This window comes from Pseudophryne corroboree, chromosome 6 (genome assembly GCF_028390025.1).
Source record: "Pseudophryne corroboree isolate aPseCor3 chromosome 6, aPseCor3.hap2, whole genome shotgun sequence".
NCBI classification, from domain to species: domain Eukaryota; kingdom Metazoa; phylum Chordata; class Amphibia; order Anura; family Myobatrachidae; genus Pseudophryne; species Pseudophryne corroboree.
In genome coordinates, this window is record NC_086449.1 from 837,895,365 (window position 1) to 837,917,194 (window position 21,830).

General features: G+C 45.1%; 1 protein-coding gene across 3 annotated transcripts in view; it reads right to left on the bottom strand.

Annotated features, from left to right (window-relative positions):
- LOC134933876 (solute carrier organic anion transporter family member 1C1-like) overlaps positions 1-21,830 on the bottom strand; it is a 135,103-nt gene that overhangs the window by 38,180 nt on the left and 75,093 nt on the right. For all 3 annotated transcript variants that reach the window (XM_063929417.1, XM_063929415.1, XM_063929416.1), the window contains exons 3-8: positions 13,125-13,266; positions 11,558-11,690; positions 11,360-11,466; positions 8,516-8,662; positions 5,470-5,568; positions 4,771-4,986 (exon numbers count right to left, since the gene is read on the bottom strand). In XM_063929417.1, coding sequence (XP_063785487.1) covers positions 4,771-4,986; positions 5,470-5,568; positions 8,516-8,662; positions 11,360-11,466; positions 11,558-11,690; positions 13,125-13,266 — 844 coding nt within the window. The remainder of the gene's footprint in view (positions 1-4,770; positions 4,987-5,469; positions 5,569-8,515; positions 8,663-11,359; positions 11,467-11,557; positions 11,691-13,124; positions 13,267-21,830) is intronic.

A 21,830-nucleotide genomic window follows, 5' to 3' on the forward strand; every position in this document is an offset into this window, starting at 1 on the left:
GTAAAACATACAAACTTTAGTTGGTACATAGAGTCAGGAGCGACAAGTCACATGACAAGCGACAGAGATTTCTTCACCGAGATTGACACAAGTCATAGAGAAGCAATCTGTCCTGCAGATGGTACCAATATCACTGCGGCAGGTAAAAGACATGGCATGCTCATATGCTCCAGTGCTAACGGTAGTGATAGAACAATACCAATTAAAAACGTATTATATGTTCCCAGATTGGAAGACGGATTAATATCTGTAAAGTGTTTGATGGATGAAGGGCTTACCGTTAAATTCAAAGATAAAATGTGCATCATTCAGAATGGAACAGAAACAGCAGCCACAGCCAAAGCAGAACACCTGTATCGCCCAGACACTGCGGCACAACAGGTGAGATTAAGCACACACGGACACACAGACTGTATTCACATGTGGCACAGACCACTAGGACACAGGCACCCAGACAGCATTAAGGAACTACAAAAGACAGGCCTAACAAAGAGCCTCACAGTATCAGACTGTTCAGAAACCATGAGGTGTGAATGCTGAATAAAAGCCAAAGCCACAAGAATGATAGTTCCAGAACAAAGTGAGAACAGAGACCTCTAGATCTCATACACAGCGACGTGTGTGGCCCAGCGCAAGTGCGTACACCAAGCGGTAACAGATATATAGTGACTTTCACTGATGACTACTCCAGATATACAGTTACTTACCTGATCAAAAGCAAGGATGAAGTACTGGACAAGTTACATGATTACGTAACAATGGCTAGAAATAGATTTCAATGAAATCCACTAGTATTTCATAGCGACAATGGAGGTGAATTCACGGGTCACAAAACAGAACAGTTCCTGAGACAACTCGGTATAGAGCACCACAAGACAGTGCCCTACACACCAGAACACAATGGGGTAGCTGAAAGAAAGACTAGGACTCTGACAGAAAGGATCAGATGCATGTTACCAGATTCAGGATTACCTGACAAATACTGGGGTGAAGCCGTAACGACAGCCACATACTTACAGAACAGATTATTCTCAAGAACAGTGGAGAGAACCCCATATGAATTGTGGCATGGCAGAAAACCTAATGTGAAACACATAAGAGTCTTTGGATGTAAAGCATTTGTGTATATTCCAGCAGAAAGACGCAGTAAACTGCAGAACCGCGCAGTGGAAGGAATCTTCATAGGATACAGTGAATGTTCCAAAGGATACAGAATTCTGAACCCAAAGACAGATACGATAACCATAAGCAACAGTGTGACCTTCGTGGAGGAACTAAGAAATGAAGTGATGATTCCAGCAGATCAGGATAAAGAAGACAACGCTGACTCTAGTGACACCATCACAGCAGATGCTGACCAAGAGGTTGAAATCAGTCTTGAACCAGATACCAAAGGTATGCAGGAGCGCACCACAGATGAAGTAAGGCGCTCGACCAGAGAGAACAAAGGCAAGGCACCAGTGCGTCTCGCATATAAAGCTAGCACCATCAGTATACGTGAGCCCGCATCATGGGAAGAAGTATCTGACTTACCAGAAAGGGAAGCTGCAAAATGGATAGAAGCAGCAAAAGAAGAAATGAAATCCATGTGTGACAATCAGACATGGACAATAACAGAACTGCCAGCAGGAAGAAAAACCATATTCAGCAAATGGACATTCAAAGTCAAATACAACACAGATGGGAAAGTGGAGCGATACAAGGACAGATTAGTAGCCAAAGGATATTCGCAAAAATATGGAGAAGACTATGATGAGACATTTGCTCCAGTAGTCTAGCACACGACCATAAGGACATTACTTACAGTAGCAGCCGCAAAGGATATGCAAGTGAGACACAAACCTGGCGGCTGTTCCATGTAAATATCCTCCTTTAGGTCCCCGTGTAAGAACGCTGTCTTTCCATTGAAGTGTCTCACTTGCAAAGACAGCGTTCTTACACGGGGACCTAAAGGAGGATATTTACATGGAACAGCCGCCAGGTTTCAAAGACCCTGAAAGACCAGACCAAGTATGCAAGCTCCAGAAGAGTATATATGGTGGAAGCAGGCAGCGGGAGCCTGGGACACAACAATAAATGAAGTACTCATACAGGAAGACTTTGTGAGAAGCAGAGCAGATCTCTGCTTATATGTCACGGAAATAGCTGACAGGTGGATCTACCTGTTAATCTATGTGGACGATCTTGTAGTATGTTTCGAGCAAGAAGGGGATAAAGTGGAATTACTGAAGATTCTGAACAAGGAATTTGAAACAAAAGACCTAGGAAATATAACACACTATTTAGGTATTCAAACAGCGAGAGAAGAAAATGGCGACTTTACCTTAAATCAGAGACAAAAGATACAGGAAGCCATTGAGGAGTTTGGGATGCAAGATGCAAAACCGGCAAGTACTCCCATGGAGACCAACTACATAAAGAAACTGTACGATGAAGGTACACCATTACCAGACAATCACCAGTACAGAGAGGCAATAGGAAAATTGCTGTATGTAGGACTTAGACTCCCAGCAAGCAGAAAGTGTAATCTGATTGGATATGTAGATTGGGCTGGAGACTCTACCGACAGAGTCCACAAGTGGTTACCTAGTTCTACTTAGAGAAGGACTAATCAGTTGGACAAGAAGGAAGCAATCATGCGTAACACTTTCTTCCACAGAAGCGGAGTATGTTGCGGCAGCTCAAGCAAGTCAAGAGCTAATATGGCTGAGACAATTGTTAGCTGATTTGGGACAGCAACAAGCAGAACCTACAGAAATCTTTGAAGATAATCAAGGATGTCTCGCATTAGCACTGACAGAACGTGTAAATCCAAGGACCTGTTATGAACCACAGGTAGTGGTTCATTCCTATTTTATGTTTATAAAGTTGTCTTGCATGCCAGGATTTCCTGTTGCTCTGTTTTAGAATACTCTTGTCTGCTGCCGCTGGTGAGTCTGTGTAATTGCAGCTTGTTCCCTTGTGTTCAGCCTCACCTGGCTGCTAATTGCATCTGGTCAGTTTGGAATCATGCAACAAGGCAGCTGCATGGGATTATTAATTAGGCCTCTCTGTTATATGCTGGCTGTTTGCAATTCACAGATGCTGGTGATATTCCTGGGTTTTCAGTCTGCTTGAGTTCTGAGCTTGGTTCCTGCTAGTTCCTGAGCTTCCTGTGTCGATTCCTGTGTCAGTCCCTGTGTCGATTCCTATGTCTGATCCCGTGTCCTGCCGTGAGGCGTTCCTGTCCTGAGGTCCAGTACCTTTGCCTGTGCAAGTTTCTGGCATCTTGGTGTCCACCGGTCTGTCGTTTGGGATTCTGCCTGTCCTCCAGTTCTGAGAGTCTGTGTCAGCAGCATTGGGAGTTCCTGTCCGTTTGCCAGTATTCGTACCGGTTCCGTGAGTAGCGGCACGGCCGCGTCCGTTGGCTTAGGCCGCTGTATTCCCTTATTATTTCTGTCACTGGTGTTTTGCAGAGGGTTCTGCTTATGCTGTCACCGCCGGTACACAAAAGTATTGTGTCGGCGTGTGGTCAGCATTTCCTTTGTTGTTCTTTTCCTTTGGCGGCAAGCCGCACATACTTTGGTTTTAGGTTTGTTAGTAGCCCCTGGCCTTGTTGTTTAGTCAGAAGGCCCCTTGTTATCACCCTGTCTCGGTTCACTCTTTGTCTCTCATTAAGACCTGAGGGGGCATCGAAGTTGGGCAGACGTAATCCGCCCTTCAAACGCGGCTGCCATGGGCTCAAGCAACCATAGTCTCGCAAGAGTGTACTGACAGCACGGGTGAGACAACGGAGATAGGGCGCCAGGGGCTATTCCCTTTCCATTCCCCTTTCCCAGCGTTACGTCCTGGTGCTCTGGACTCGCTTCATAACATCTCCCTTGTTCTGAGCACCAGGAACCTAACAGGACCAAGATCATTGATGTAAAGTACCACTTCTTGAAGGATCTATAGGAACAAGGTCTTCTCAACTTGGAATATTACCCAACAGAAGAAGTGACTGCAGACATTCTCACCAAGCCATTGGTTGGAGAAAGACATCACAGACTATCTAGAAAGATGGGTCTCGTGGATCAAGTCTCACTTATTGAGAAGGGGTGTTGAGAAACAGCATTCAATAGATTCAGACTTGATGTGTTACACAGGAGGGACAGCAGGTGGAGCTGTTGTATATGTGTTATGTGGTTTACAGTCTGTGATGTATGTCTTACCCTTGTTTGTTCCTGTCTTCTGAAGGTTACATGAAGGAGAGAGATGGAGCATGCTGTGACTGCTGCTCACATATACCTGTCTTGTTCTGACTATCAGTTTGTGTTATGATCCGTTCCAGTTTCAATATATAAACAAGTTATACCACAAAGATCTTTCCAGTGTGTGCTTGCTGATTCAAAGATAGCTCAGAGGTGAACATGACTGCGCAGGTAAAGTATTCTGTAATGACAACACCTCTCACGCCCGACAGTATCTGATGGGTGGGATTTTTGTGGACTCTTTCCTTTGTGATGTCATATAGAAAAATATTAAGGCCCAATAATCACAAGAATGGAGATCACTAGGAAACAGTGACACTGCTGAGGCATGAGGATGAGAATGGAGATCACTAGGAAACAGTGACACTGCTGAGGCATGAGGTGACTATCATGGAGGTCAGAGCAAAGCACCTGCACATCTTCTGAATGGCCCAGATTTACACAACATGAAATCTACAATGTTTCAATGGATTTTATTTTTTGTATTATAAAAACCCTTTAAACATTTAAACATAGCCCCGCTCCCCCGCTAACAACTTACCTTTTATTGTTGTCTTTTTATGACTTTCCGAGTCTGACTTTTCATTCTCTTTAAACTTCAGTAAGTTGAGGGCATGTTTTGTTCCTTCCTTACTCATACTCTTGGGAAGGAAGCAGAAAGGGATCCCCGACATTAATGTAACCACTCCAGCCACCAGGAATCCAATCCACCAGGCACCGACCCACCGCGTGTCCTGTGGGGTGATGGTTACACTGTCTAGAAGAGACATTAATTATGCTCTGTGTATTTATTGTACAATGACATCACTGAGCTCTGGAGCAGACGTAGGGGATTACCCAGAAAAAGTGAATACATTTCAATATTAAGAAATGGATAACTCAAATTCACAAAGTAAAATGTGAAATATGCGCTCGGAGAAGTCCTAATAAGCCTAAGAGCACTCTGAAAGATCTTTGAACTTGATTATCAATTACCCGCCTGATCCCAATCTATCAATTGGATGACTCTGATCCTAGAAATGATGACCCAGAAGCATCCCATATGTAACTGAAGACAGAGGGCGCCCTGCTATCATGTTCCCATCTGTTGTGTGTTTTTAGGAAGATAACACAATCACGAACACCAATAATAAAGAAGGTTTCTATAACCCTTTTCCATAACACTGATATATACACCAACATTTTTACTAACGCTGGCTAGATTTATTCATATTTCATACATTTTCAAATGAAGACTCACCCAGATCCACAAAGCCAATGTCAACGTATTGTTTAGCACAGAAAGATCCGAGCATGAAGCCCATCATTGGTCCAAATAGCGCCACTGTGTGGAGGCACGCTGCCGAATGGAACAGCCGATTACTCAATGATCCTCGCAAAACATTAATTCACAATATTTCTATATACACAGAATGAAAAATACTTACAAAAATAAAGGATGTTTTAGACCAAACCTTGTTTTACTAAAATATATAGTTTTTTTTAATCTAGCTACTAATAAGTTTTAGAAATATAGAGACAGATATATGGAAAGGAGAGATCTGAAAGTGATAAAATATTTGTCATACTTTTCCATCATGTGCATTTCCATATGGGCCAGCACTGGCAAATTGTCATTAAAAATTAATGTTCTGTGGTTCAGGCCCCATCAAATATGCTCTTCTAAGACATCATGCATCTATGGTTAGATTAGAAGACATCTGGGCCCAGGAAATGTGATATTCTATGGCTAGATGAGAAGACATCAGGCCCCAGTGAATGTGCTGTGCTGTGGTTAGTTGAGAAGATATCATGCCCCAGGGAATGTGCTGTTCTTTGGTTAGATGAGAAGATATCATGTCCCAGGGAATCTGCTGTTCTATGGTGACATGAGAAGACATCAGGCTCCAGGAAATGTGCTGTTCTATGGTTACATGAGAAGACATCAGGCTCCAGGAAATGTGCTGTTCTATGGTTACATGAGAAGACATCAGGCCCTAGGGAATGTGCTGTGCTGTGGTTAGCTGAGAAGACATCATGACCCATGGAATGAGTGGTTCCATGGTTAGATGAGAAGACACCATGCACCAGGGAATGTGCTGTTCTGTGGTTAGATGAGAAGACACCATGCCCCAGGGAATGTGCTGTTCTATGGTTAGATGGAAAGAAATCACGCCCCAGGGAATGTTTGGTTCTATGGTTAGAGAAGAAAACATCTTTCCCCAGGGAATGTGATATTCTATGGTTGGATAAGAAGACATCATGCCCCAGGTAATGTGATATTCTTTGGTTAGATGAGAAGACATCATGCACCAGTGAATGTGATATTCCATGGTTAGATGAGAGGACATCATGCCCCATGAAATGTGCTGTTCTATGGTTAGATGAGAAGACATCATGCCCCATGGAATGTGCTGTTCTATGGTTAGATGAGAAGACATCATGCCCCATGAAATGTGCAGTTCTATGGTTAGTTGGGAAGACATCATGCCCCATGGAATGTGCTGTTCTATGGTTAGATGAGAGGACATCATGCCCCATGGAATGTGCTGTTCTGTGGTTAGATGAGAAGACATCATGCCTTATCGAATGTGCTGTTCTATGGTTAAATGAAAAGACATCATGCCTCAGGGAATGCGCTGCTCTTTGGTTAGATGAGAAGACATTATGCCCCACGGAATGTGCTGTTCTATGGTTAGATGAGACATCATGCCCCAGGAAATTCGTTGTTCTATGGTTAGATGAGAAGACATCATGCCCCAGGGAATATGGTTAGATGAGAAGACATCATGGCCCAGGGAATATGGTTAGATGAGAAGACATCATGTCCCAGGGAATGCACTGTTCTATGGTGACATGAGAAGACATCAGGCTCCAGGAAATGTGCTGTTCTATGGTTACATGAGAAGACATCAGGCTCCAGGAAATGTGCTGTTCTATGGTTACATGAGAAGACATCAGGCCCTAGGGAATGTGCTGTGCTGTGGTTAGCTGAGAAGACATCATGACCCATGGAATGAGTGGTTCCATGGTTAGATGAGAAGACACCATGCACCAGGGAATGTGCTGTTCTGTGGTTAGATGAGAAGACACCATGCCCCAGGGAATGTGCTGTTCTATGGTTAGATGGAAAGAAATCACGCCCCAGGGAATGTTTGGTTCTATGGTTAGAGAAGAAAACATCTTTCCCCAGGGAATGTGATATTCTATGGTTGGATAAGAAGACATCATGCCCCAGGTAATGTGATATTCTTTGGTTAGATGAGAAGACATCATGCACCAGTGAATGTGATATTCCATGGTTAGATGAGAGGACATCATGCCCCATGAAATGTGCTGTTCTATGGTTAGATGAGAAGACATCATGCCCCATGGAATGTGCTGTTCTATGGTTAGATGAGAAGACATCATGCCCCATGAAATGTGCAGTTCTATGGTTAGTTGGGAAGACATCATGCCCCATGGAATGTGCTGTTCTATGGTTAGATGAGAGGACATCATGCCCCATGGAATGTGCTGTTCTGTGGTTAGATGAGAAGACATCATGCCTTATCGAATGTGCTGTTCTATGGTTAGATGAGAGGACATCATGCCCCATGGAATGTGCTGTTCTGTGGTTAGATGAGAAGACATCATGCCTTATCGAATGTGCTGTTCTATGGTTAAATGAAAAGACATCATGCCTCAGGGAATGCGCTGCTCTTTGGTTAGATGAGAAGACATTATGCCCCACGGAATGTGCTGTTCTATGGTTAGATGAGACATCATGCCCCAGGAAATTCGTTGTTCTATGGTTAGATGAGAAGACATCATGCCCCAGGGAATATGGTTAGATGAGAAGACATCATGGCCCAGGGAATATGGTTAGATGAGAAGACATCATGGCCCAGGGAATGCACTGTTCTATGGTTAGATGAGAAAACATCATGCTCCAGCGAATGCACTGTTCTATGGTTACATCAGAAGACATCATACCCCAGGGTATGTGTGATTTTTATGGCTGGACTAGTTACAGCCTGTCAAAATGACAGAACAACATCACAGTAATGTCAGCGCCAGTGTCTGTCCATGCTTGAACGGTGGGTGCAACATTTGAATTCCCTCCATAGAGGTGAGGAGCAGCATTAACCTTTTATTGTATAGGATGAGAAGACATCATGGAATTAGCTTTTCTATGGATACATGAGAAGACGTCATGCTCTGGGGAATATGATATTCTATGGTTTAATACCCCAGGGCATATGTTATCAGAAGGTCAGATAAAAAGACGTCATGGTGTGGTGGGTCTTTGAAACAGTCTGTATTACCTATGTACAGAGGAGTGTTTTCAGGTCCAGAAAAATCATCAATATACGAAATTCCTAGGGGGGTAATAGGACTTTCTCCAACTCCTCGCAGCATATTTCCAATTAAGACATAAACCCACATGTATGATCCGCCTTCCTTCATGCACTCTGAAAATACATCGCACTACTATTGTCAGCATATATACACAGAAGCTTAGCATGTAAGGAAAGATTTCAGATATTTAAAGAAAATCAAAGTAAAGGTTAGCAAGCCCAGTTATCCAATTCGGCATCAGCATCTGACTCCTGGCATAGACCCCTCCCCTTACTATGCCTGACTCCTCCTACTTCTTAGTTTACGCTCTTACAATTATAATTAATATTAACAAACAAGTTTACATATTCTGCTAACGGCACCTTTCCCTAGAAGAATAGGGGACAGTTTTCCCTAAGGAGTGAGGGACAGTTTTCCCAAAGAGTACAGGAGTACCTTTCCCTATGAGTACAGATGGTACCTTTCCAAAGCAGTGAAGGGCACATTTCTTTAGGAGTACAGGGGGCATCTTGGAGTACCTAACCTGAGGTATGGGAACTAAATAACGGAGCTAGATCATTGAAAACTGAAAAATCTGTTGTTAGTTTGGATTAAACTATCACTATGGATTGAAGCGGCAAGGTCCCTAACTAATCAGAAATCAGATCACTTAACAATGGATGTCTTCCCATAGACTGGTGCACCCTTGTGGAAGCTAGATGGCAAGGCATGCCCCCTTTTACTTCTCCTCTTTGCCTCCATAATTCTAGAATGAAACCTCTCTAATAACTCCCTCCTTGATACTCTCCAATCTGGCTTCCACCTTCTTTGCTCCACTGAAACTGATTTGACCAAAGTCACCAACGATCTTCTCTTGGCCAATTCCAGGGGCCACGTCTCCCTGCTTATCCTCCTGCGGCCTTTGATACCATGGATCATGATCTCATACTGTGCATCATTCAGACCATAGAGTTTCTGACATCAACATTTCATGGTTCAACTCCTACCTCGCCAACCACTCCTTCTCTGTTTCTGACAATGCTCCCCCCCCCCATCCATTCTTCTTGTAGAAGTCCCGTGTTTTGTCCTTGGCCCTCTACTCTTTTCTCTGCACACCTCCTCCCTACATGAATTATTGATTCCTTTGGCCTCCAGTATCTCTTCTCCTGACCTCTGACCATTACTCCTCACTCTGGTGTCCAGCTGCCTCTCCACCATCTCCTCCTGGATGTTCACATGCTTTCTTAAACTAAACATTTCCAAAACTACTGTATACTCATTGTCTTCCCTCAATAAATAGTCTCCTACCCTCCTGTCCTCTCTATCATTGTCAAGAACACCACTATCTCTTCTGTTCCCCAACTCCGCTGCCCGGTTGTCATTCTTGACTCCTCCCTCTCCAGCGCACCCCCACATTCAATCCTTTTGCTTCCAGTTCCACAATATTGCTCTTATCAGTCAATGGGGGAGATGTACTAAGCCTTGAAAAGTGATAAATTTGAGAGTGATAAAGTACCAGCCAACCAGCTCCAGTCATTTTTTAAACACAACCTGTAACATGGCAGTTAGGAGCTGATTGACTGGTACTTTATCTCTCTCCAAACTGCCATGTTACAGGTTGAAAAATGACTGGAGCTGGTTGGCTGGTACTTTATCACTCTCCACTTTATCACTTTTCAAGGCTTAATACATCTAGCCCCCTTTATCTCCCAGGATGCCACCAAAGCTATTGTCCACTCAATAATTTCTCATCTCAATAATATACTGCTAGACTCCTCTCTCCAACTCCACTGTTCCCTACATCTCCAACCTCATCTCCATACACTCCCTTCTGCCCTCTTTGGCCAGCCAATGATTGTCGCCTGTCCTCCCCTCTGGTAACCACACCTCACTCCCGAATCCAAGATTTCTCCTGTGCTGCCCCTCACCACTGGAACGATCTCCTTCATTCTATCAGACTGCCTCCCCAGCCAGTACAGCTGCAAACGGACATGGAAAACCCTCCTGATCATAAAAGCATACCAGTCCTCCGCCTAACCATTTCACCAAGTACAGTAGTTTGCCTCACCCTCTTTCACCCTCATCTCTCCCACTCTTGCTTCTTGCCCTCACACCCATGTGTCAACAGTTTGTCTCCCCCATTCTCTTTACATTTTAGTCTATAACGAGCAGGGCCTTCCTTTCTCTTGTTCTATTACCTATAACTCTTGGTCACCAGCTACATCTGCACCTCCTCAGGATCTCTGCCCCTTGATTCCACACCTTCATTGTATTTGCACCTCTTCCAGTGGCTCTAAACCTGTTTGTTGCACCCACACTAATGGGTGTGCACTCCACTATGCATCCAGGCTATCAGTAGCTGTGCTGAGAGCTGTAGTACTATTGCTGTGTTATATGTACTGTCTTGTTGTTTGCCCTCCGTACCGCGCTGTGGACCACATACGGTGCCCTATAAATAGAGGTTAATAAGAAGAATAGGACTGGTAATGTTGATGATGATGATTTAAGGGGTATGAAGACGTATTGAGCAATACATTGTGCATCAAGGGTAACTTCTCTGATCTAAACTGTACAACATGTATTTATTGCTGTCTCATGCTGCTCATATCACAAGCCGCAGTCCTGGCGCAATCACCCGCTGCGTTCTATATTATCTCGCTATTACCTGGAGCCTCTGATATGTAGCGAGGTCACCTAGGTCAGGGGTGCTATTGCTGTTTATGGTGGGACAGAGAAAATAATGTAATAAGAATGCCATTGCCCCTTGTGTCCCGGCCCCCTCCCAGTGATGTCTATAGAGAAATGCAGTCAGGTCGGGATGCAGTTTGTACCTGGTTTAATGGCCTCAGAAACTGTCACGTTGGCCAAACAGGGTGAAGAACTGAAGGTGGAATTATCATGTGAACTTCTGTGTGTCCTCGCCGACTCATATCTGTAACTGTAGAGAGACAACCACGAAATGAGATTATCGCAGACGAGTAAAATCGATGAATGAAATTATATGGAAATGCAGCAATGTCATTACGTACGGCCCCATGAAGAAGTGCGGCATAGCGGTGAGGAAACTTCCCAGCGCCATCACAATGCAACCGGCTGCAATAAGCCGCGGCCTGTGGAGTCTCGCCCCAAAATAGCTAACAAGAGCGATCATCAGTAAGTTACCTGCACATATAAAGTGTGAAAGATATGTGACGGTCAGAGGCAGGTGGTAATATGTGACAGTCAGAGGCAGGTGGTAATATGTGACGGTCAGAGGCATGTGGTAATATGTGACGGTCAGAGGCAGGTGGTAATATGTGACGGTCAGAGGCAGGTGGTAATATGTGACGGTCAGAGGCAGGTGGTAATATGTGACAGTCAGAGGCATGTAGTAATATGTGATGGTCAGAGCCATGTGGTAATATGTGATGGTCAGAGGCATGTGGTAATATGTGACAGCCAGAGACAGGTGGTAATGTGTGATGGTCAGAGGCAGGTGGTAATATGTGACGGTCAGAGGCAGGTGGTAATATGTGACGGTCAGAGGCATGTGGTAATATGTGACGGTCAGAGGCATGTGGTAATATGTGACAGTCAGAGGCAGGTGGCGGTCAGAGGCAGGTGGTAATATGTGACAGTCACAGGCATGTGGTAGTATGTGACAATCAGAGGCAGGTGGTAATATGTGATAGTCAGAGGCAGGTGGTAATATGTGATGGTCAGAGGCAGGTGGTAATATGTGACGGTCAGAGGCAGGTGGTAATATGTGACAATCAGAGGTAGGTGGTAATATGTGACGGTCAGAGGCAGGTGGTAATATGTGACGGTCAGAGGCAGGTGGTAATATGTGACAATCAGAGGTAGGTGGTAATATGTGATGGTCAGAGGCAGGTGGTAATATGTGACGGTCAGAGGCAGGTGGTAAAATGTGATGGTCAGAGGCATGTGGTAATATGTGACAGTCAGAGGTAGGTGGTAATATGTGACGGTCAGAGGCAGGTGGTAATATGTAACGGTCAGAGGCAGGTGGTAATATGTGACGGTCAGAGGCAGGTGGTAATATGTGATGGTCAGAGGCATGTGGTAATATGTGACGGTCAGAGGCAGGTGGTAATATGTGATGGTCAGAGGCATGTGGTAATATGTGACGGTCAGAGGTAGGTGGTAATATGTGACGGTCAGAGGCAGGTGGTAATATGTGACGGTCAGAGGCAGGTGGTAATATGTGATAGTCAGAGGCAGGTGGTAATATGTGATGGTCAGAGGCAGGTGGTAATATGTGATAGTCAGAGGCAGGTGGTAATATGTGATGGTCAGGCAGGTGGTAATATGTGACATCAGAGGCAGGTGGTAATATGTGACGGTCAGAGGCAGGTGAGAATGTGTGACAGTCAGAGGCAGGTGGTAATATGTGACGGTCAGAGGCAGGTGGGAATGTGTGACAGTCAGAGGCAGGTGGTAATATGTGACAGTCAGAGGCAGGTGGTAATATGTGACAGTCAGAGGCAGGTGGTAATATGTGATAGTCAGAGGCAGGTGGTAATATGTGACGGTCAGAGGCAGGTGGTAATGTGTGACAGTCAGAGGCAGGTGGTAATATGTGGATAAGATATTTACCAAGCTCGAAGCTTCCATCCACCAATCCCACTGTGGAGGAGGAGATGTCGAATCGTCTCTCGATCTGCGTTATGGAGCTTTTCATGTAACTTCCGGAAAGACCTTTTGCAAAGTAAGTGAAGCAGAGAGACACCAGGAACAGCTGCAGAGTAGAGAGAAGACGTTTCCCTGTTATTACACTGGAGGGGAATCATTTTGCCTGTAAAGGTCGGATCACTATGTGCAGTGGTATTTTATTATCCTGCACCAGACTTGACATATATTTGATACTTTCAATTCGTAAAAAAAAACAGCCACTAAAAGTGAATCCGATAGGTGTATAGTGTATGGTGCTGGAGGTGCCCCAACAATCCAAACCTTAACCTGCTCATATCTACTTATCGGCAGCTGCTGTTTTGGAGCACTCTTTTATATTTCTATATGTGATGATTAAATTGAGATGATTGTTAATTGTAAAACGTAACTTTTAATATTCTTACTTAAGATAATAGTGGTAAGTAATTGTGATTTGTGTGACTTTGTAAATAATTCCATGTACGTTACCCCCTCCTTATTCTAAATATATATTAAAGCACAATATTTGTCTCTGGTGATGTTTTTGTATGAATGACATTTTTACTTAAATCCAATGTATGGATAATTAATACCTGAGTCGTACAGCTTAGATCAAAGTATCATAAGTAGTTAATTCAGGGCACAGTTATTCGCCTGTTATTATAGCAGAGATATGTTATTATCGCCGCTATAGTATACGAAACATTTCCATACAAGATTATAGGTTAGTTATCGGTTTTCAACCTTATTTATAATTATTTCATAAAACCTTCACCAATCAACACCTGTAACTATATCCTGACTATAAGTAGAATATTACATAGCTGTCATAGACACACTCCTATATACTATTACACAATGGCCTCATTCCGAGTTGTTTGTTCGCTAGCTGCTTTTAGCAGCTTTGCACACGCTAAGCCGCCGCCTACTGGGAGGGAATCTTAGCTTAGCAGAATTGCGAACGAAAGATTCTCAAAATTGCGAATAGAAATTTCTTAGCAGTTTCTGAGTAGCTCCAGACTTACTCTTCCAGTGCGATCAGTTCAGTGCTTGTCGTTCCTGGTTTGACGTCACAAACACACCCAGCGTTCGCCCAGACACTCCTCCGTTTCTCCAGCCACTCCCGCGTTTTTCCCAGAAACGGTAGCGTTTTTTCACACACTCCCATAAAACGGCCAGTTTCCGCCCAGAAACACCCACTTCCTGTCAATCACACTCCGATCACCAGAACGAAGAAAAAACCTCGTAATGCCGTGAGTAAAATACCAAACTTCTTAGAAAATTTACTTGGCGCAGTCGCAGTGAGAATATTGCGCATGCGCAATTAGCGGAAAATCGCTGCGATGCGAAGAAAATTACCGAGCGAACAACTCGGAATGAGGGCCAATATACAATCAGACAGTCATCAATAGAAATCTGAGTCAGTAACCCAGGCAGTGGTTCCCTGCTCTGCACAACAAGGGAGTGGATCACTCTCTTACAGCAGATGGTCTTTAGGATTCTAAGGGGCCTACAGTATTTATCACCATCCGCATCCAGGATGCGGACGACAGGGAATAAAATCACCCCAACTCACACTGCGATAATTGATTACATCACAGGGATGTATCAATTATAGCGTGCAGGGACAGAGCTTGCGGTCAAGCTCTGTCCCTGCGATGCCTCTTCGCAGCATCATCGGGGTATTTTTCATAAAAAATACCCCAATGTCCTGCTGCGCATGCGCCGCCACCGCGTCGACTCGCCCCATTGTGACTACCCCCGCGCACCGCGGACCCCCCCAGAAGAGCAATATACTCACCTGTCCAGGGAGCCGGCCTGCGCTGCTTCAGGAGGCTGCTGGTCGCCGGGTCCTTCTCCTGCGCTGTGACCCCCGGTGCTGTAAAGTGCGCTGCCGCGTTGCAGAGTCACTTTACTGCACCGGGGTCACAGTGCAGCATATGGGGGACCCGGTGCCCGCCATCGCTCACCGGAGCAGCGGACACCGGCTCCCTGGACAGGTGAGTATGTTTTGGGGTTTTTTACTTTTTTTTTTTTTTCATTTTTACACTGTGATCAGCTTGTGTGTCCATCGGATACACGGAGCTGATCACTCTGCCGGGTCCCCGCACAGCTCTCTCTGCCTGGGGCAAATGCCTCATTATCGCGGTGCTGCCCTGTGATCTCACCAGCCTGAGCTGTTATCATCACAGGGCACACTGCCATATTTTTTCATATTTTTCTTTAGTAAATTTGGCCACATCACATTTCCCATTATAAATATGGGGGATGCGACGTGGGTTACTAAAAAACAGTGAATTAAAGGGTTTGGAGCAGTTTTTCATGAAATACATTCAGGTGATACTAAAATAATGTGAAAAGGGTGTGAAAACATAGTAACAATAATGTTAATAAATAAACCCCTAAATCAGTATTTGACAGGATACATTATCGCTTTCGCTGGATACCTCATAATAACGCATACAGTTTGTGCATTCCAGTTAAACAGAGAGAAAGTATTACTCCTAATTATTCTGCACCTTTTAATGCAATCAGTAAATGCAGCTGGGTTACATTACTTGATATTGTGTTAGATGGGGTACCCCTCATCCAGGAGTGACAACAGGAAGAGTGCAGTGTAAAATTGTAACTAATCTAGTATTTACATCGTGGTATCACAGGGACACATTCTGATCACTATGTTCCTGATATTCATTAATTATGTCCGATTCATAATGTGTTCCTTTGTTCCAACCAACTTATATGTATTATATAAGCGTACTGAACAATTTGGATTAATCACAATGAATATTTTACCCTGTTCAAAAAGAAATGGTTCATATAAATTGACATTAGTCATATAATCACGTTTATTCAGCTTATATACATTAAATACTCGTTTTATTTTAGGCTTAATTTACCATAAGGGGTTACTAGGATTAATTTGCTACAGAGAAATTGCCCAACACAGTCCACCCAGCAATCAGCAACAGGTGAAAAAATTACCTAATTAGCATATTGAAAGCAGATTGGGGACTGAAGCTTAAAACCACAGGTTCTCAAACTCGGTCCTCGGGGCACCACACAGTGCATGTTTTGCAGGTCTCCTCATAGAATCACAAGTGACATAATTAGCTCCACCTGTGGACCTTTTAAAATGTGTCAGTGAGTAATTAATACACCTGTGCACCTGCTGGGTTACCTGCAAAACATGCACCGTGTGGGGTCCTGAGGACCGAGTTTGAGAACCACTGCTTAAAACAATGGACAGCTAACATCATGTCAAGCGACCTGGTGACCAAGCCTGCATGGTGAAACGTACGTTCAGTGTCAGTATTCTTACCGGCGCCTCACTGCAGGAGGAAGACGCGTCCAGCAGTTTCTAACCGCTACTTTCAGCACAGTAACCCATATGACCACCTTCACCTTTCTTCCTTCCCAATGCTCACACGTTCCCTGTTGGCGCATTTGGAACTTGCAATGCCATTGGTATCAAGGTCCATCCAACACCATATACAGGGAAATGCAGTGGCGCTGTATCTGTGTTTCTATCAGCATGGCAAAAATCCGTACTCTCACCCGTTATCCGCTCCAATGATGATGGTGTGAAGCAGATGAGGATGACTGCTAATGCTATACATGCTGTACTACCTCCTAAATCAGAATAATAATTCTTAAACATATCTCACAGTATTGAAATTATGCACAATTCTTTTACATGCCTGTATACCAGACACTTTTTTCTTATGGCAATGGGAGGTGAGCAACGGAAACAGTTGCAGTGAAGATAAGTTGTAATTTTTTACTGCACTCTTTCTGTTGTCACTCCTGGATAAGCGGTAGCTCATTTAACATAATATCAAGTAATGAAACCTGGGTACAGTCGATACCAATAAGATTCTATATATCAGGCACATTTTATTGAATTGCCAACACCACAATGTATATCTGGTAAAATCTGCTTAGTGTTTGCATTTGTTGATTGCTCTCTTTACAAAAATTGGATATAATTGGCAGATTTTTGGATGAACTCCTGGAATTGCCTGAGATTTTGTGCACCCCAGCATGATGGAATATGTACATTGTGAGTGCTATCACATATCTTTGGAGTGTGTGTGTGTGTGTGTGTGTGTGTGTGTGTGTGTGTGTGTGTGTGTGTGTGTGTGTGTGTGTGTTTTCAAGTCATGTTACCAGTATAGTTGGGGGGGGGGGGCACCAGGGGTTAATCCCCATCCTGTCTCTTGCATAGAATTCCCCCTCCCTTTCAAGCATCTAAAGCAGAGGTTCTCAAACTCGGTCCTCGGGGGCCCACACAGTGCATGTTTTGCAGGTAACCCAGCAGGTGCACAGGTGTATTAATTACTCACTGACACATTTTAAAAGGTCCACAGGTGGAGCTAATTATTTCACTTGCGATTCTGTGAGGAGACCTGCAAAACATGCACTGTGTGGGCCCCCGAGGACCGAGTTTGAGAACCTCTGATCTAAAGTATATTGTCATTGATATAAGCATCTTGCATTCTGTTTTGTAAATATAAAATAATGAAGAAACTGCAGTTTCTACATAATTTTATGGAAAAAAAACATCTTGATAAATAGGCCTGCTCCGGTCCTATTCAATTAAGGACAAGTTTTACTGCACGGGGAGAGTTCCAGGTTTAATGCCTGGAGCTATTCAATTACTGTATTTAGCCTTTTCCTTGACCGGTAAAACCTCTGGTAAACTGCAGAATCTAACGGGTTTCTCTGCACCCTAAATCCTGGATTAGCGCGCGGGGCCTCCAGCAGCTACTGTAACCCGGCAGCACAGACAATTAGTTGGATATACCTCTTCCTAATACACCTTAGTTTATCTATTTCTCCACTGGAAGCTGTGTGGCTCTGTGACCGGATGGACCTCGCTGCGCCAGGCGATCACAGACTTGTTTGATCCCACTGGAGTTGGGCCTATAGGGGATTCCCACTTACCGTCAGTAACCGCATGTTACTGACACCACCAACTGCGCAGTGGGCAGGTACTTTGCTGCCACCATCAGGTTCCTTTGATCGGCACCTGGAACCAATTCTGCTGCATATGCGCAGACAAGCTGTGGCCACACCTCTTGGTTGTGTTGTCTGGTTCCCACTGGTCACTCGCCATGGAACAGACCCTGTAAGGTAGCTGGCAGAGGGTGGATCTTAGACACTGTGCTCAACCCGGAACAGCCGGAGAAGAGAATTAAGTTTGGCGCAATCCTGTTGTCACAGAATACAAAGGCAGTCGTCTTGAAAGCAAGATGTTTATTGCTCAAAAAAGTCTTCAGATAGACTCCTCCCTTGCAGATATTGGGGGAATACAGCATACAGATGTTCACAGCTGTACATCTCTTCTCAATGTCACAGAAGATATACATAAAACATGGCTCGCAGGCCTTCTTCTATCCTAAGCCAATGCACAACACCACAGGGGTTAGTCCTGCCCTGTTATTTTTACCCAATCAAGTTAAGTGTGTGTGCCTGACCTGCACAAGGCATGCTCACCTTTACCATTGTTCCTAATGGACAATGGGGAGTTTTCACTCCTCTGTGCCTGAGCCCACCTGGCAGTCACCGCCCAGGGGGAAAAGTTCCCTCCAAAACTAACTTCCAGGATTCAGCTAAGTCAGTGGATTCCAAACTTTTTTGAATCACGGCGCCCTAGAATATCAGAATTTTTTTCACGACACCCCTAGGCCGAAAATTCTTATTGAGAAATTTAGAAAGAAATATTACATTAAGTAGATGGCGTTTATATGTCATCCTTAGAGTCAGTTGTGTGGTGAGGGACAAGATTTGCTTCTGTTTGGCCACATATGTTATGACTGGCAGCCACCAGCACTGGTTTGCCTGTTATATTGACCATGAGTAATTTGAATTGGTCCTGGACCACCAACCCAGGGCACCCCTGCAAGTGTCCCGAGGCACCCCAGGGAGCCACGGCACACAGTTTGGGAACCTCTGAGCTAAGTGACCAAGCCTGAATCCCAGCTTCAAAGCTGGGCAACCAAGGTTCCCAGGCAGGGTTTCTTGGCCATGGAGTGGAAGCTCTTTGGAGCTCCCTGGAACCACTTAGCTGGCCATGTTATGCAGCTTTCCCTCTACCTTCTCATGCCATTTCTCAGGGATGAGGCTGCCGGAGAGGTCTGGGGGGACCCAGCAGCCCACAGAGAGCCCCGGATTTTCCCCTAGACCACCAGGTAGAGTAGGTGCATTTTTAATTAAATACATTCTTTTAAAATAAATGTGACATTGTAAATAGATCCTCTGAGGCTGTGCACACCATCAGGCTTTACCCAGCGTAGCACTGCAGATCAGGAACCTGTATGACAGTGTACTCCATCACCTGCGTATCACAGTGTACTCCATCACCTGCGTGTCACAGTGTACTCCATCACCTGCGTGTCAAAGTATACTCTAACTGCTTTCCTGGCTCAGTCCTGCACGGACGTTTAAACCACATGTAGCTTTTATTTTAAACATTTATATATGTTTTTATTCTGTGCTGAGCGCCCAGCGCTGCGTTTCACTAATATAGCTCTGCAGCCTGGGACCTGCTGGGGCTCCCCATTTACACTCCCCCATTGCCGCCTAAGCTCCGCAGCTACTGTACTCCTTCCGGGCTGTAAGGGCACCTTGCTGCCATTGCTCAGTACTGGGGGGTACAGCTCCCTGGCCACTAAGCCCTGCTGCCCTGTAATGCTGGGGGTGCTGAAAGCTGAGTTCCCATACCCCAGTCGCCGCCCATAGGGGAGTGTATTTTCACTGTGCAAGTGTGCGAACGCATGTGTAGCAGAGCGGTACAAACAGATGTTGTGCAGTCTCTGCGCAGGCCAGGACTTACTCAGCCGCTGCGATCACTTCAGCCTGTCCGGGCCCGGAATTGACACCCGCCCTGCAAACACTTGGGAACGCCTGCGTTTTTCCAACCACTCCCAGAATACGGTCAGTTGCCACCCACAAATGCCTTCTCCCTGTCAATCTTCGCACAAACCCATCGCTGAGCGGCGATCCGCTTTGTACCCGTGCGACGCGCCTTCGCATTGCCGTGCATACACATGCGCAGTTCTGACCTGATCGCAGCGTTGCAAAAAACACTGCCTAGTGATCAGGTCTGCATTACCCCCCATGTACTAAACATTGGTGAGAGATAAAGTTCCAGCCAATCAGATCCTGTCATTTTTTTTAACACATCCTGTAACATGACTGGAGCAGACTTACAGGTATTTTATCTCCGCCCACTTTATCTCTCTCCAATGCTTAGTTGATAGACCCCTCAGTACCCTGGAGTGGGTCCTGGGCTGCGGCACATAAACAGGGGTGTATCTAGGGGTCCGAGCGCCCCTGGCAAAGTCAGGGGCAGGGCCCCCCCCCCCCCCACACACACACACACACACACACACACACACACAAACACATATTTGAAATACCGGAGGCATGTCAAAAAAGAAATGCGGCCTTGTGGGGAAGGGGCATGGCCGCACAATAGTACTTCCAATTCAAATTATGCCACACAGTATCACATTACACCACACCACACAGTAGTGTCCATTACTCACATTACACCACACAGTAGTGTCCATTACTCACATTACACCACACAGTAGTGTCCATTACTCACATTACACCGCACAGTAGTGTCCATTACTCACATTACACCGCACAGTAGTGTCCATTACTCACATTACACCGCACAGTAGTGTCCATTACTCACATTACACCGCACAGTAGTGTCCATTACTCACATTACACCGCACAGTAGTGTCTCTTATTCACGTTACGCCACACAGTCATACCCCTATAGAAAACACAGTCTATACAGGGCATATGGGGAATGCAAATAGAAAATGGAAATGTGGACCAGTGCTAATAAATATATTCCTAATTTTATATGGGGAATGCCATTAGTATACCTGATCCAGCCCATAAGCACACACACATACACTTACATACATAGTCACACACAAAACACATACATATGATATACAGTACAGTCACACATGCAGTAGATACAAATACAGTCACATACATACTGTACATAGTTACACACTTATTCACATACATAGTCACACACTAAAACACACATAAATACAGTAGATACTTATACACACACAAACATACATTCATACATAGTCACACACATACATAAATTCAGTCACAGACATACATACAGACAGACTATATAGTATCCCCCCCACCCCCCACATTACAGACAGACTATATAGTATCCCCCCCACCCCCCACATTACAGACAGGGTACACCATACTTGCCTACTCTCCCGGAATGGGAGTGACCCTCCCGGCCCCCCGGAAGAGCAGGCAAGTCTCCCGATTTGCGGGGTCCCCCCTGCCCGTCCGCCCACTTAGTGTGTAAAGTGGGTTGTCCGGGCAGTCGATGACGCGATTCTTGCTGAATCGCGTCATCATAGCCACGCCCCCTGCAGTGTAATGCCATGTGACCGCGGCATTACAGAGCGGGGGCGTGGCTTAAAGGAGGTGTCACTGTGACCCGCCGTTGCTCCGCCCCCATTCCGCCCCTGTCCCGCCTCCGGCCACCCCCTCCTTTACAGCACAGCCTCCCCTGCCCGCCCGCTGAGCCGACCTGGCTGCTCTCTCCCTCAGAGAGCAGCCAGAATATCGGTAAGTATGGGGTACACT